The 12,021-nt window shown below is 36.8% G+C and overlaps 1 protein-coding gene across 20 annotated transcripts in view; it reads left to right on the top strand.

Moving 5' to 3' along the window:
• MBNL1 (muscleblind like splicing regulator 1) overlaps positions 1–12,021 on the top strand; it is a 198,572-nt gene that overhangs the window by 111,306 nt on the left and 75,245 nt on the right. For 10 of the 20 annotated variants that reach the window (XM_032344932.1, XM_032344949.1, XM_032344978.1 and 7 more), the window contains exon 3: positions 1,492–1,620. The exons of the other annotated variants lie outside the window; for them this stretch is intronic. In XM_032344932.1, coding sequence (XP_032200823.1) covers positions 1,492–1,620 — 129 coding nt within the window. The remainder of the gene's footprint in view (positions 1–1,491; positions 1,621–12,021) is intronic. 20 annotated transcript variants of the gene reach the window in all.

The following is a 12,021-nucleotide window of genomic DNA, read 5'->3' as shown; positions in this document are numbered from 1 at the left end:
TATTAGCAAGACCTATATATGCATATATATTTTGATCTAGACATTTAAGCTGGACAAACGACAATGCAAATTTCAAATCATTTGATTTATAAGAGGAATCCAAACTGATTTGCTCACTAACAGATTGCTGAGCTTTTTTAGTTATTATTTATCATGAGACGTGTCCTTGGTTTCTGACTGCCAAGATGGGTTGGATCTAGTGGTATGGTGGTAAGTGGTTAACAATCTGCTCTCTGAGGGGAAAAAAACAGAACCATCTTGATCTGTCAAGTTTGCGGGTCTGTTTGCTGAGTTCTGTAATCCCACAACTAGTTTCAGGCTATCAGTATAAGGTCACTGAAAATGGGGGTTGAGATGAGATGCCCCCAGCAGCTAACACTGGCCAGTGCAGACAGGTTCCCGCCCATCCCTGGAGGGGTCAGCATTATAGAACCCCCAGGTGTCCATTCTGGGGTTTGAGAGGGGCATGGAGTGCAAGACAACAGTAAGTGGCTCTAGGGGTCGTTACCGGTTGGTGAATGTGACTGCTTCCCATGTGTTCCTGGCTCCTCCTTTTTATCCGATAGCAAAGAGGAAATTCTTTGTGATTCATGGTAAATTAAAAAGCCAGAAGAGGGTTCAGACATTAGGTAAAATATCCCTGTTTCACAGTACCTGTATCTTCATTTGCAGTCAAACTGGACTCTTGCTCTAAAACTCAAGGCAGAGTAATACTCAGAGCATAGTCCCAAGAGAGATTTAGAAAATTATAATCTTATTGCCTCTTGAAAACATTGGCCTTTTCCCTCTGTGTTCAGCTTCTCCCAGGATACCTGCCTGTCAAGTTTTCTGTAGCTTCTTTTGGCTTTGTCATGGCAACCAAGTACCTTGGCTCAGGGCCCTAGTGATTTCCAAATGTTTAATTATCTCTAGTTTCTAATATGCTTATTCTGTCATTTTTTTTAAAGTATCTTCACCTTAATGCTTCTTGAATAGGTCCTTGGCTTGTGTGTATAATCAGATTAGTATTCCATTACTTCTTTAATCCTCCTATAGATCGTTCATCTTTATTTGAAGCAAAGACAGCTCCTGTGTTACTCCATCACATAACAAAAACTATAACATAAGCCCCATGCCCATATCCCAAACCCTGTTGGTTCAGATTTAATGTAAAAACAAACAAACAAACAATAAGATAATGCTTGCAAATACCAAAAGTTTGAGTTATTTTCAATGTATCTATTATTTTTTATATCAACAAATAACAAAATATAATTTAAAAACAAAGTAAATAAAATTAGCAAAGTAGGAAAAAAAGATTAGTGGTACCTAAAAATTATATATCTGTTCAGTAATGATTTGTGGTAATATTAACACACATTTTAACTTTTTTAAATTGATAGAGTGCAGTGTAAACAATGTCTTCCGTGCTTATGTCATTTAGGTCATTCATTCACTCATCCTGGAATCTCCTTCCCTTCTCTTTTTCTTTATCCCTGTCTGTCTTTCAAGATTCATCCCAGGAATCCCCTTTGCTGTGACATCTTCCCTAATTGGTCTTCTCTGCTCCCAGAGCTGGGTAGGGGTTCCTCTCATTCTTCTGCGTGGGGATCTCCTAGCACTCTGTTGACCCTTCTGCAGGTACTTCTACATTTATTATAGCTGCTGGCATTTTTCCTTTCAAAATTTTATTTTGAAAACTTCCAAACCCAGCAAAATTGCAATACTGGTGTCATGAATATGCATGTATCCTTCAAGTGGACTTGCCAAGTAGAGTTATTTGTTCGTACACATTGTTTTCCTAAATCCAGAGAGAAATAACTTGCACATTATCCCCTCCTTTTGCTAGTCAGCCTTTACTGAGATCCTTCTGTCCTTGGTTTAATCATACTCAACAACTTTTTAAGGATTCATTCCTTGATTTGTTTATTCAGCAGGTGTTAATTAAATAGCAACTATGTAACAGACACTGAAGCTGAACCTTGAAGGCTTTAGTGAGTAGATAGCTTGATTATAGAATATATATATATATATATATATATATATATATATATATATCATTGAGGATGGTTAGGAGAAAATAAAATGTTACCATTGTCAGTGGAGAAAGGAACCCACATACCCACCCAGATCTATATGAAAGGACCATCATTCATTCTTTTATCGATTCAGTTACTAGTGTTTATAAGCTGTTCCGTACCAGCCATTGCCAAGTTCTCAGTCTTCACAGTTGAGGCTCCTTACCTTTAAAATATCAGTCTCACATAGGAGACCTAGCAGATCATTAGAGGATGTAGTAGAATATGCTCATTGATGGAGGTCCCCAGGATACTATGGAAACAGAGGAGAGGGAAGGCAAGGCAGGCTTCCTGAGTAGTTCCAATGATATACTCGGTAGTAAGGATAAGAATAAAGGTGTAACCAGACAGATAAAACACATTTGCGATGAAACATCCATGATTTTCAAGTCAAGCCTGAAAAAAATACAGAATGTTCCAGAAACTGCTGGCAGTGTGATGTAACTGAAATGACAGTTAGGGAAAAAAGGGAAGGCACGGAGCCAGAAGGTAAGCCTCAGGTTACCAGACACTTTGTGAGTTCAGCTGAGGAGTTGAGTGTTTACTTAAAGGGTATGAGAAACCATTGACTGGTTCAGGTTGAGTAGTGGCAGATAGTGGATTTGTGTTTTCCTAAATTTGGCCTGAAAACCACTGGGAAATGGATAGGTCTTAGTATTTTTAATTTGGGAAGACTAAATATTGCTGTCATAGGAGCTAACTCAAAAGAGTAAAAGTGACTTAATGACAGGATTAGCTAATTAGTATGCATTTAATAAATTAACCAAATTATTGATACCTCAGCCAATGCTTCTTACCCCAGAACCAATTTTATTTTCTTTCAGACATTTCCCCCAAAGATGACTGACATAAAAAATTTAAAAATGTAGCTCACAATAAGGAGTTAGTAGTCTCTGCAGCTAACATTGCTCTCTGAAAGAAGTGAGTGAAGGGGGGTGGGGGGAGGTTGCTATAATTAGACACCTGGCTTTGCAGTATACTGGATGTGATTTAAAGCATTTTATTTCTTGCTACAAAACTCTTTCTGTTGAGTAAATGAGTAGGAATTAATCAATGAAAACATGACAGTGATTTCGGAGATTTTTATAATTGATGTAATGTTTTTGTTTATTGGACCAATTAAGCCTGATTGACTTGCAGATTGCAGCCGCTCTGACAAAGCACCCATTGCTCACATTTCAATTCTCTGTTCTCACTGCAGTGCAGATCTACTGGCAGGATCTACGGGCTTCAAGAGTGTGTTAGAGATGTGTAAATAGGGATCACTTATGCAGATGTTTCAAGTCAAGGATAAAGATGCAAAAAACTTATCCATATTACCGTAAAATATCACACTGTGTTTGTCTTAAATGCCTACAAACAGTATAGTTCTTACTTCAAGGTTAATGTTACAAAAGGAAATATCAATTTCTGAAGGGCATTTATTAAATTGACTCTGATGTGGACTAGGGTTTCTCAGCCTCTGTACTCCTGACATTTTGGAGCTGATAGGTGTTTGCTGTAGGGGGCTGTCCTGTATATTATAGATGCTTAGCAGAAATCCCTGATCTTCACTGACTACATACCAGTGGCAATGTCCTCTCAACCTTTAGTTCTTAAAACCAAACTTGTCTCCACATATTGTCAAGTGTCCCCTGGTGAGCAAAACTGCCCCTGCTTCGGAACCATGGGTTAGACTTTTAAGGGTTAAGATAAACAAAACAAAACAAAACAAAACAAAAAGTAGTTCAGTTAACCTTCCCGTGGGCTAATTGCATGTATTCATTTCTCCAAAAGGAAAAACAAACCCTCTCTATATATTTATATAGAAAGAGAAATGATATAGATATAATGTTTTAGTACTTTGCTGAGTGCTCAAATGTAGAGAATATTTTACAGAAAGAACAGGTATGAAATATCTGTGGAATTGTGTAAGTTAATATATGTGAAGTTTCCATATTTTTAGTAGAAAGGAAACTCAATCACAGAAACGTATACCAAATAAAGTAGGCGAAGTTCCATGACAAACTCTATATTTTTAGATAGTAATAGCAGAATTAGGATTAAATTTATGAGAACATAAATAAAAGACAGTCCTTTTCAGGCATGGTTTTAAACTATTGGAACTATACATTTGTTCTAAAATTTCATTTTTATCTACAAATTTAATATTTTTCACTTTTGATATGTTATTAGTAGCATCCAAAAAGAGCATTGAGAGATACAAATTTAAGTTGCCATAGTAATTTAAACATGCCTTATACACCAACAGTCTAATCATTATTCTAGCATGTTAACAACTCAGTTGCTAATTTTGTAGATTGTGCCACAAGATACCAGGATAAACGGTGTTGTGGTAAGGACTTAGTTGGGATATACTAGTATCATTAAGTTAAATAGAGCTATTAGAATTCCTCCAGCTAAATTCAGAGATCAATAAGTTTCAAAGAGGAGTAGGATAAAGGTGGTAGATAAAGGGATAGCCCGATGGAATTAATTTGTTTTAGCCCAGTACTAAACTGTCTTTCAAGCTTTTTTTTTTTTTTTTTTTTTTCAGTGAGCTTTTACCAAACACTGACTGTATCCCAGGCATTGTGGTGCTAGGCTAGGTGCTTACACTTCCATGATTTCATTCATTCCATAAAACAGCTGAGACAGGTATTGATAGTTCAGTTTTAGAGATGAGAGCACTAAGAATTAAATACTTAAATACATGTCATATAATTGGTTCATATCAGCACCACAGACTGAGCTGATATGCTGTCATCCTTTCTTTACTGGATACATTCAACAAGCACTTACCATGTACCAGGTATTTTGCAATGAAGAAAACATATGTCAGGTCCTGCCCTTTTATAGATAATCATCTTCAGTGTATCACCCTCACATTTCATTCTTTTTCATGCTTTTCCTGTACTGTAATCAAGAATGAGACCCATCAGTCATGCAGCTGATAGCCCCGGGGAACATAACCTGTGTTGATAACAGTAGCCACATTCCATCAAAACCTTTCCAGAAAGAGAGTATCTGTCAGGTGAATTTTTTGCTCCACAATATGTTACAAATTCAGGATGCCCTTATTCTTCACGTAAAACTTCTAGAATAGAGTTCCTTCTTTCTCTAATTTGATTCCTTAAGTTATGTAATTGATAGAGACTCTAATACCATCTTTGTTTAGCAGTGTCTGCATTTTATATTTTCTTGTATTATTTATTATATATTTTATATTTTAATTTTATATTTTAATTTTATATTATTTAATTTTATATTTAAAATTCCTTAGGACAAGAGACATCTGTGTACAATGTAGCTGTAGTGTGACTTACAATAACTTTGCGTTTTTGTTATCTCAGCAAGAGATCACTTGCAAGGAGACAATGCACTCTTTGTGATTTCTAGTAAAACACTGCATACTTTTCCATGTCTAGCGTATGTACAGCCTGGCGGAGGTCAGGAAGGATACATTCATTACATGCCTGCCATCACTCCAGAAATCCACCTCCCATCAGAACTGATGTGGAAGCTGAAACCCTGTCTGACATCCCAGGTGATATAGTAATCAGGGATGTCCCCTGAATTGTAAAACCAGAGCTTTCACGGGACTATACATTTATGGCCTAGATGGACCGATGAGTGAACAGACTTCATTTGAAAGTAGAAATCTAAATATCTTAAACACTTCATTTAGAACATATTTATATCTTCAGGTTATTTTCCAAACTCAGTGCAGCCAACATGACTTAGCTTCTCTTTAAAATATTTTAAAGTATTAACTTCAAGTTGTGACCAAAACCCCCAGCCTGGAAAAAGAGAAGTCAGACATGGTGAGAGATTGCAAACGAGTAGACAGGGGATCTGTTCTGACAAAGGTAAAAAAGAAACCAATTTGTTATATTATGACTTGTCCTACCTTTTACGTGGCATAGCCACTTTGGAGGTTTTGAGTAAAGATCCAGGGCGGGCCGTGTTAGGAACTTGGTTACAAATGTGCCGGCAGCTCCGTGGAAATGGACTGCTTTGCCTGAATGGTGCTCTGTTTCCCACCGTGCTGGGATGAGCCTTGTGTAACAGACCGCTCTTTTGGGAAGCTCTGCAGAGAATGGTGGCCTCTAACTGTGTACTACCAGACAGGATGGTTGCAGGTGACTTATTTAGACAGCATTTCGCTCTGCTGGAGATTTGAAATACACATGTGTCATATCGTTACTATACTTTATGCCTATAAAATGTATGTCAAGATAGATTTTCTAAAGACTAATCCCCAAGGTGTACCTGGGTACAGTCAGGGGTACCTGGGGGGCTCAGTCCGTTAAATGTCTGCCTTGGGCTGAGGTCATGATTCCAGGGTCCTGGGATTGAGGCCCATATCGGGCTCCCTGCTCAGGGGAAAGCCTGTTTCTCCCTCTCCCACTCCCCTTGCTGTGCTCCCTCTCTCACTGTCTCTTTCCCTCTGTCAAATAAGTAAATAAAATCTTAAAAAAAAAAAAAAAGTGAAATGAATATATGGCCTAAACAATTTCCTGATAATTTTTATAATTTTGTAGTCCTTTTTATTACTTCGCTAAGTGAAAGATTATCACATGACTGAACTTTGTAGGTCCCAGCAAACAAAGAGACAAAATGTTTGAATGTTTGCTATTTCCACATTGCTTCACTACAAGGCAAAAGAACTCCCATATTAATATTGTCTCATCATTTGTTCTCTGTCTGAGGTCTTAAAGTCTCTTTCAGATTTTGAGACCTCAAATTGGATGGATGTAATTGAGCCTTTTAAGTTTAGTTTATCTTCCCTAACATGGAGATTGCTTAAAAAGCTGTACTGGAGGTTAAGTTGGTGATGTTAAGCAGTTAATTTTTTTTTTTCTTTGAAATCTAGCTTCTGAAAATAGAACGAAGAAGCTTTTGCTTAATTTTATTTTGTCTTAATAGTAGTTTGTGAACAACTGTGATATAGCCTTGAGGTTGGCATAACAGGACTAAATTATTTTAATTATACAGTTCTGCTTAACATCTTTTACAAGGCTGAAAGTTTATGCGATTTCCCCCTCCCCCCAGAAATTCTGAGATAGTTTCCAGGGGCTTTTTCTTTTCAGAGATACTCTGTCAGTTTAGGAGATACCTCTATTATGTATACCCACACACACATATAAATCTTTGTGTATGTGTTTATATATACAGGGGTGGGTAGGAAGAGAGGGAAGTGAGTTTTTACAATCAGATATATAAAGGGATCTTTCAAAAGCACAAACAAGGCAGCCTGTGTCAGGACAAACACGTAAAGAAGGCTAAGTTTGCTCTAATCTAGGAGGAGGCAAGACTGACATTCTATGAGCCTTCCTTCTTTATCTACAAGATTAGGTGGTTGACTTAGCGCTATTTCTAAATCCTACTCCGACTCTAAGATTCCACAGTTTATTAACTGCAGAATTAAAAGTAGAAAAGAAAAAAAGAAGAGTGATCTCAGTGATCACAGTGGAGCTAAGAAGCTATTAAACTAGGTTTGTAATCCTAGCCAGAGGGTTTGTTGCTGTTTGAATATTGAGTAACAACTTTCCAAACTTGAATTTCATTCCCATCCGAAGTGTCTTATTCTGGTCTTAAGGACCAATATATCTCTCATTTGAAGATGGAATTTTTAGAGAAAGTACAAGTCTTTATCATGCATAATTTTTACCAGTTGATTTTTATAGCACTTAATTTTATTCCATTTCAATCCATTTTTCTTTTTCTTTTGCTGTGTGAGTCATCGCGCTGAGCGTCACAGAGTATAATGTAATATCCTCAGCACCTAATAAGCTGGCAGATACATTTCCATCTGAATGTAGATGCTATGGAAAATTTAACTGAATTAGGCTATAATGCCTCACTTACTTTTAAGTGGTCCATGTTGGAAGATTAATGAAAGAGTCTTACAGCTTACTGTTATATTTTAGAAATGCAGCAATCTGAGGCTTTGGGAGGGTAGATTATGACAAGTGCACGGCTGAAATTTAAATATGTAGGCATAATGAAAAAACAAGTGTTGCAGCCAGCGAGGGAAGTGAGCAGGCTTTTGAATGTCACAGTCATTCTTTGTTGTTTTACTCTCTGTTAGCAAAATGAGAGACATCAAAATAATTGCTTACTAGTGTCAGTTAGTTTGGATGGTGACTTAGGACCGATCTTCTTTAGTTACTGTCTCATTTGCCCTTAATTAACAGTCAGGTTATAGTTTGCAGAATATTAGACATTAATAGTTGGATGTAGCAAAGAGGCTAAAATGATAGGGTTCGTAATTCTAGAATGAAATTGAGAATGTATTGTGTATTTCTTTTTCAAAGTGATGAAAGCTTTAATTCTAAAGGGAAAATATATTAGACTTGTTTATATTTGACTCTCAAGTGATTTTTGTTAATTTAGGAAAAGTATATGATTTAAAACAAACCCCCATGTTTATAGGTTTCTAAGTAAGTATTTTAAATGATGATTTTTCAAATATATTATAGAAGTTGAGAGAATACTATTAATATACCATAATCCGGTGTTGACCATTTTTGATGTTTGTTAATCTTGTTGCTTCTGTCATCCCACTTTTTTGGGGGGTGGGGTGAGGTGGGCTCAAGCATTTTAAAGCAAATCCTAAATAGCATATCCTGTGTAAATGCTTTAATATACCTCTTTTATATATAAAGACTTTAAAAAAAATGAGGATCTCCTTTATCTGTTTTCCTTTAGAAACACTGAAGTTTAAAGATAACTATGATTTAGAAGAGTAGCCCAACTATAGAAGAAGCATTTATAAAATCAGCTCTTATTATAAACTCTGTCCGGTGATTTATTATTTGAAAATTAGCCACTTTTTAGAAGTCCATCAAAAGACACGTTTAGTTTAGTTTTCTTGTTAGTTTTTTGGTTTTGGTTTGGATTTTTTGTTTTTGTTTTATTTTGTTTTGTTAGCAAGAGGAGGGGGTTGAATATCTATTTTCATTTTTCGGATAACAGGCATGCGCCATCGTGAGCCGATGAGACGAGATGCTCTGAGGCATCTTCGCTGGGAAAACATCTGTATCGCGTTCTGTAATCGGTGTCAGCCACCAGCGTCTCCCAGCAGCACTGCCAGTGGTCACTTCTCAGCTCCATTATGAATCATTAAGGAGCCACACTGCAGTGGCTTCAATCCATAGAGCTGACAGATATGCCCTGGCATTTCCCTTACATGCCATGACCATTCAAGCAAGGGTGTCAACACGCCGTCACAGGAAGCCAGCTGAAAACAGGCAGGGTGTGATTGCTTAGAAAGTGAAATTGATGTATAACCTGTGGAACCATCTAGATAAAATTTACCAAACAAGAATAAAGTGTTTCTTTCAGTCTGAATCTGGAAATGTGATTAAAAAGAACAGAGGAGGATTTTAGGGATGCTGGAATTGTCAAGAAGGAAGATTGCCACCCCCACCCCCCATCTCCTGCCCATCACCCACAGATCCTTGGCATTCTCATAGGTCAAAAAAGGGCCTGTCATTATTTTTCCCATGGACGAAGGAGAATTGACTTCCTCGTGTTGCTTCTTGAAACATGTCTATTATTCTTACATCTTATTTATATGGCAAAGAAAATATCTCTCAGATGTGTACATTACAAGGAGTTAAGAGTTTTTACTCCTTTAGAGAATAGTTATATATTGCAGTAAATAAAGATGGGTTTGCCCAGGAGTTTTTTTTTTCCTCCTGCAAATAAAGCCTTGGTGCTAAAAGGCTCCTCTTGGAAACCTGCTTATAGTTCTTTTCACAGTGAAGTGTAGAGAATCGAAGATTAATTCCATTGAAATCATAAATGCACTGCAGTCTGTAGATTATCAGTTAGTCAAGATAAACACCACTGATTACTGTTGAATTATGCATACAAATATTTACATCATTTTGGGTAATTAATTCATAAAAATAAATAATTATTATAATAGAGACCTAGTACTTAAGTTTCTGTGTATTTCTCAAATACTGAGAGGAATATTTTCCAACTGGTTTAATGTTATTGTATAATTTAACAAGGGTAGGAAGTATTTGCAGTGCAATGTTAGCCACATTTATTTCCCTTTAGACTTAAGAAAATCCAAGTATAGATATCACCCTTTTGTTTCCTGGAGAAATTTCTCTTGCTACAGGACACATCAATATAGTCATAAATTCATAGTTTTAAGTATAATATGGAGGTATGGTTTATGAAAGATAGTTTTGTTTAATTTCAGAAAGCTTTAAAATTCATGACAAAATATAAAATTAAGAATGTAGGTTTTTGTCTTAAGACTATCTACAAATATTTGAGTCAGATATCTTAGACAATACTCTCACATATTGTCTGGAATGGCTATAAATTCAACTGTACTTTAATTGTTTATATCAAGTGTTTCAATCTTTTGTTTAACACCATGCTGTAGCTCTGCCTTCATAGTTAAAATCTTTTAAATGAGAGATTCTTTGAAAGTGCCATTGTGACTCCCAGTTTATACCTGAAATATGAAGCTCTTTTAGAAGCAGAATGAAATGTTTATGGCGGATAAGATTTGCTGACTAATAGTTGTTGGAAACTTTCCATTTGTCAAATCGTTATGTAGATGATCGCGTATTAGATCTGAGAGGAGAGTCAAAGGAATCGAAAATAACACTTTGTTGGCAGACAGTGTGTTTTTAGGAAGAAGAGCTTGCTGTGAAAAATGCAGAAGGATCATACCATTTGTCCCAACTCCATCTTGAGCAGAGGATCTGAGAGGTGGGGCACTCTGTGTCTTCTGGGGAAGCTGTGACTCTGGAGGTCCACCTCAAAGTCTGCATTCGGTTCCCCATCTTCTCCTGGTTGTGTTTGTCTTTTCCTCACTTCCTCTTTTCCCTGATGTTCCCTTTTCCTCTCTTTGCCTAGACTCAGAATGCGATATGGAGTAGAGGTCCTGCTTGGTGATTCACATGCTGACTTCCTGTTGCTTTAATACAAAACCCCACAACCATGGCAGTGAGGGACATACAGCACTAACAGTGAGGCTGTTCCAAGTAGCTGGGAGATTTTCACTGTAAGAAGCTATTAATAATGGCTCTAGTCATTCCTTTCTTTAGAGGTGTCTTCCTTTTTGATAAGGTGATACTTACTCTCTAATAGATCCAAGACCCTGGGCTGAAGGCAGACGTTTAACTGACTGAGCCACCCAGGCATACCCCCCACGCCCCTCCCCTAGTCCTTGTTTCGTATGTGGGCCTTTGAATCTGGGTTCATTTGTAACTACTTGCTGTCCCCTGCTGCACCATGACCTGTGGGTAGTGTAGAAGAGACACTGTAGCTAGGGGTGGTAGAGTGGTTATTGAGACCATGTTAAGGCTTCGTTCAAATCCTGACACTGCCACCTGTCAGTCATGTAACTGTTAACTAATTACTTACTGTGTCATCATCCTGTATTTGGGGCTAATGATAGTACCTACTGAATAGGATAGTAAAGGCTTAAATGAGGGAATACATATGAAGAAGCCCTTAAAACCATGCTTAGCACACATTGTATGATAATAAATGTTGGTTGTCATTATGTGCACAAAGACAAATTGTTGATAGAATGGAAACCTATGCTGTGACACCCCTTAGATATTTGGAGGTCACATTCATGATTTAGAATCTTTGGCTGTTACTTGTTTAAAATTCTTTAACATTGACTAAACTGTCTTCTATAGTACCTGCATTTCTTTTACCATCAAACTATCAGATTTGTAAAAAACTATTATATTAATTTATTTTTCAGTAAAATGCACAGTGGTCAAATGCAGGGCACAAGGACAGAGTATTAAGAGTAGTATTTCATCTGTTCTTGCTATTTAAATGAGAGGTAGTAGTGCGCTTGTTACTATACTATGTATCAGTTTTAATTATTTTGTTTTCTTTGAGTTAAACTCATATTTTATTACTATAAAATAGGTCTAATATAATGTAAACATGTTTGCAATGCTGTAACCTCTCTGAATTTGTTTAAATG

The sequence above is a fragment of the Mustela erminea genome, chromosome 1, assembly GCF_009829155.1.
Source record: "Mustela erminea isolate mMusErm1 chromosome 1, mMusErm1.Pri, whole genome shotgun sequence".
NCBI classification, from domain to species: domain Eukaryota; kingdom Metazoa; phylum Chordata; class Mammalia; order Carnivora; family Mustelidae; genus Mustela; species Mustela erminea.
Note: the sequence above shows the minus strand (reverse complement) of the source record. Positions and strands in the feature narration are given on the sequence as shown.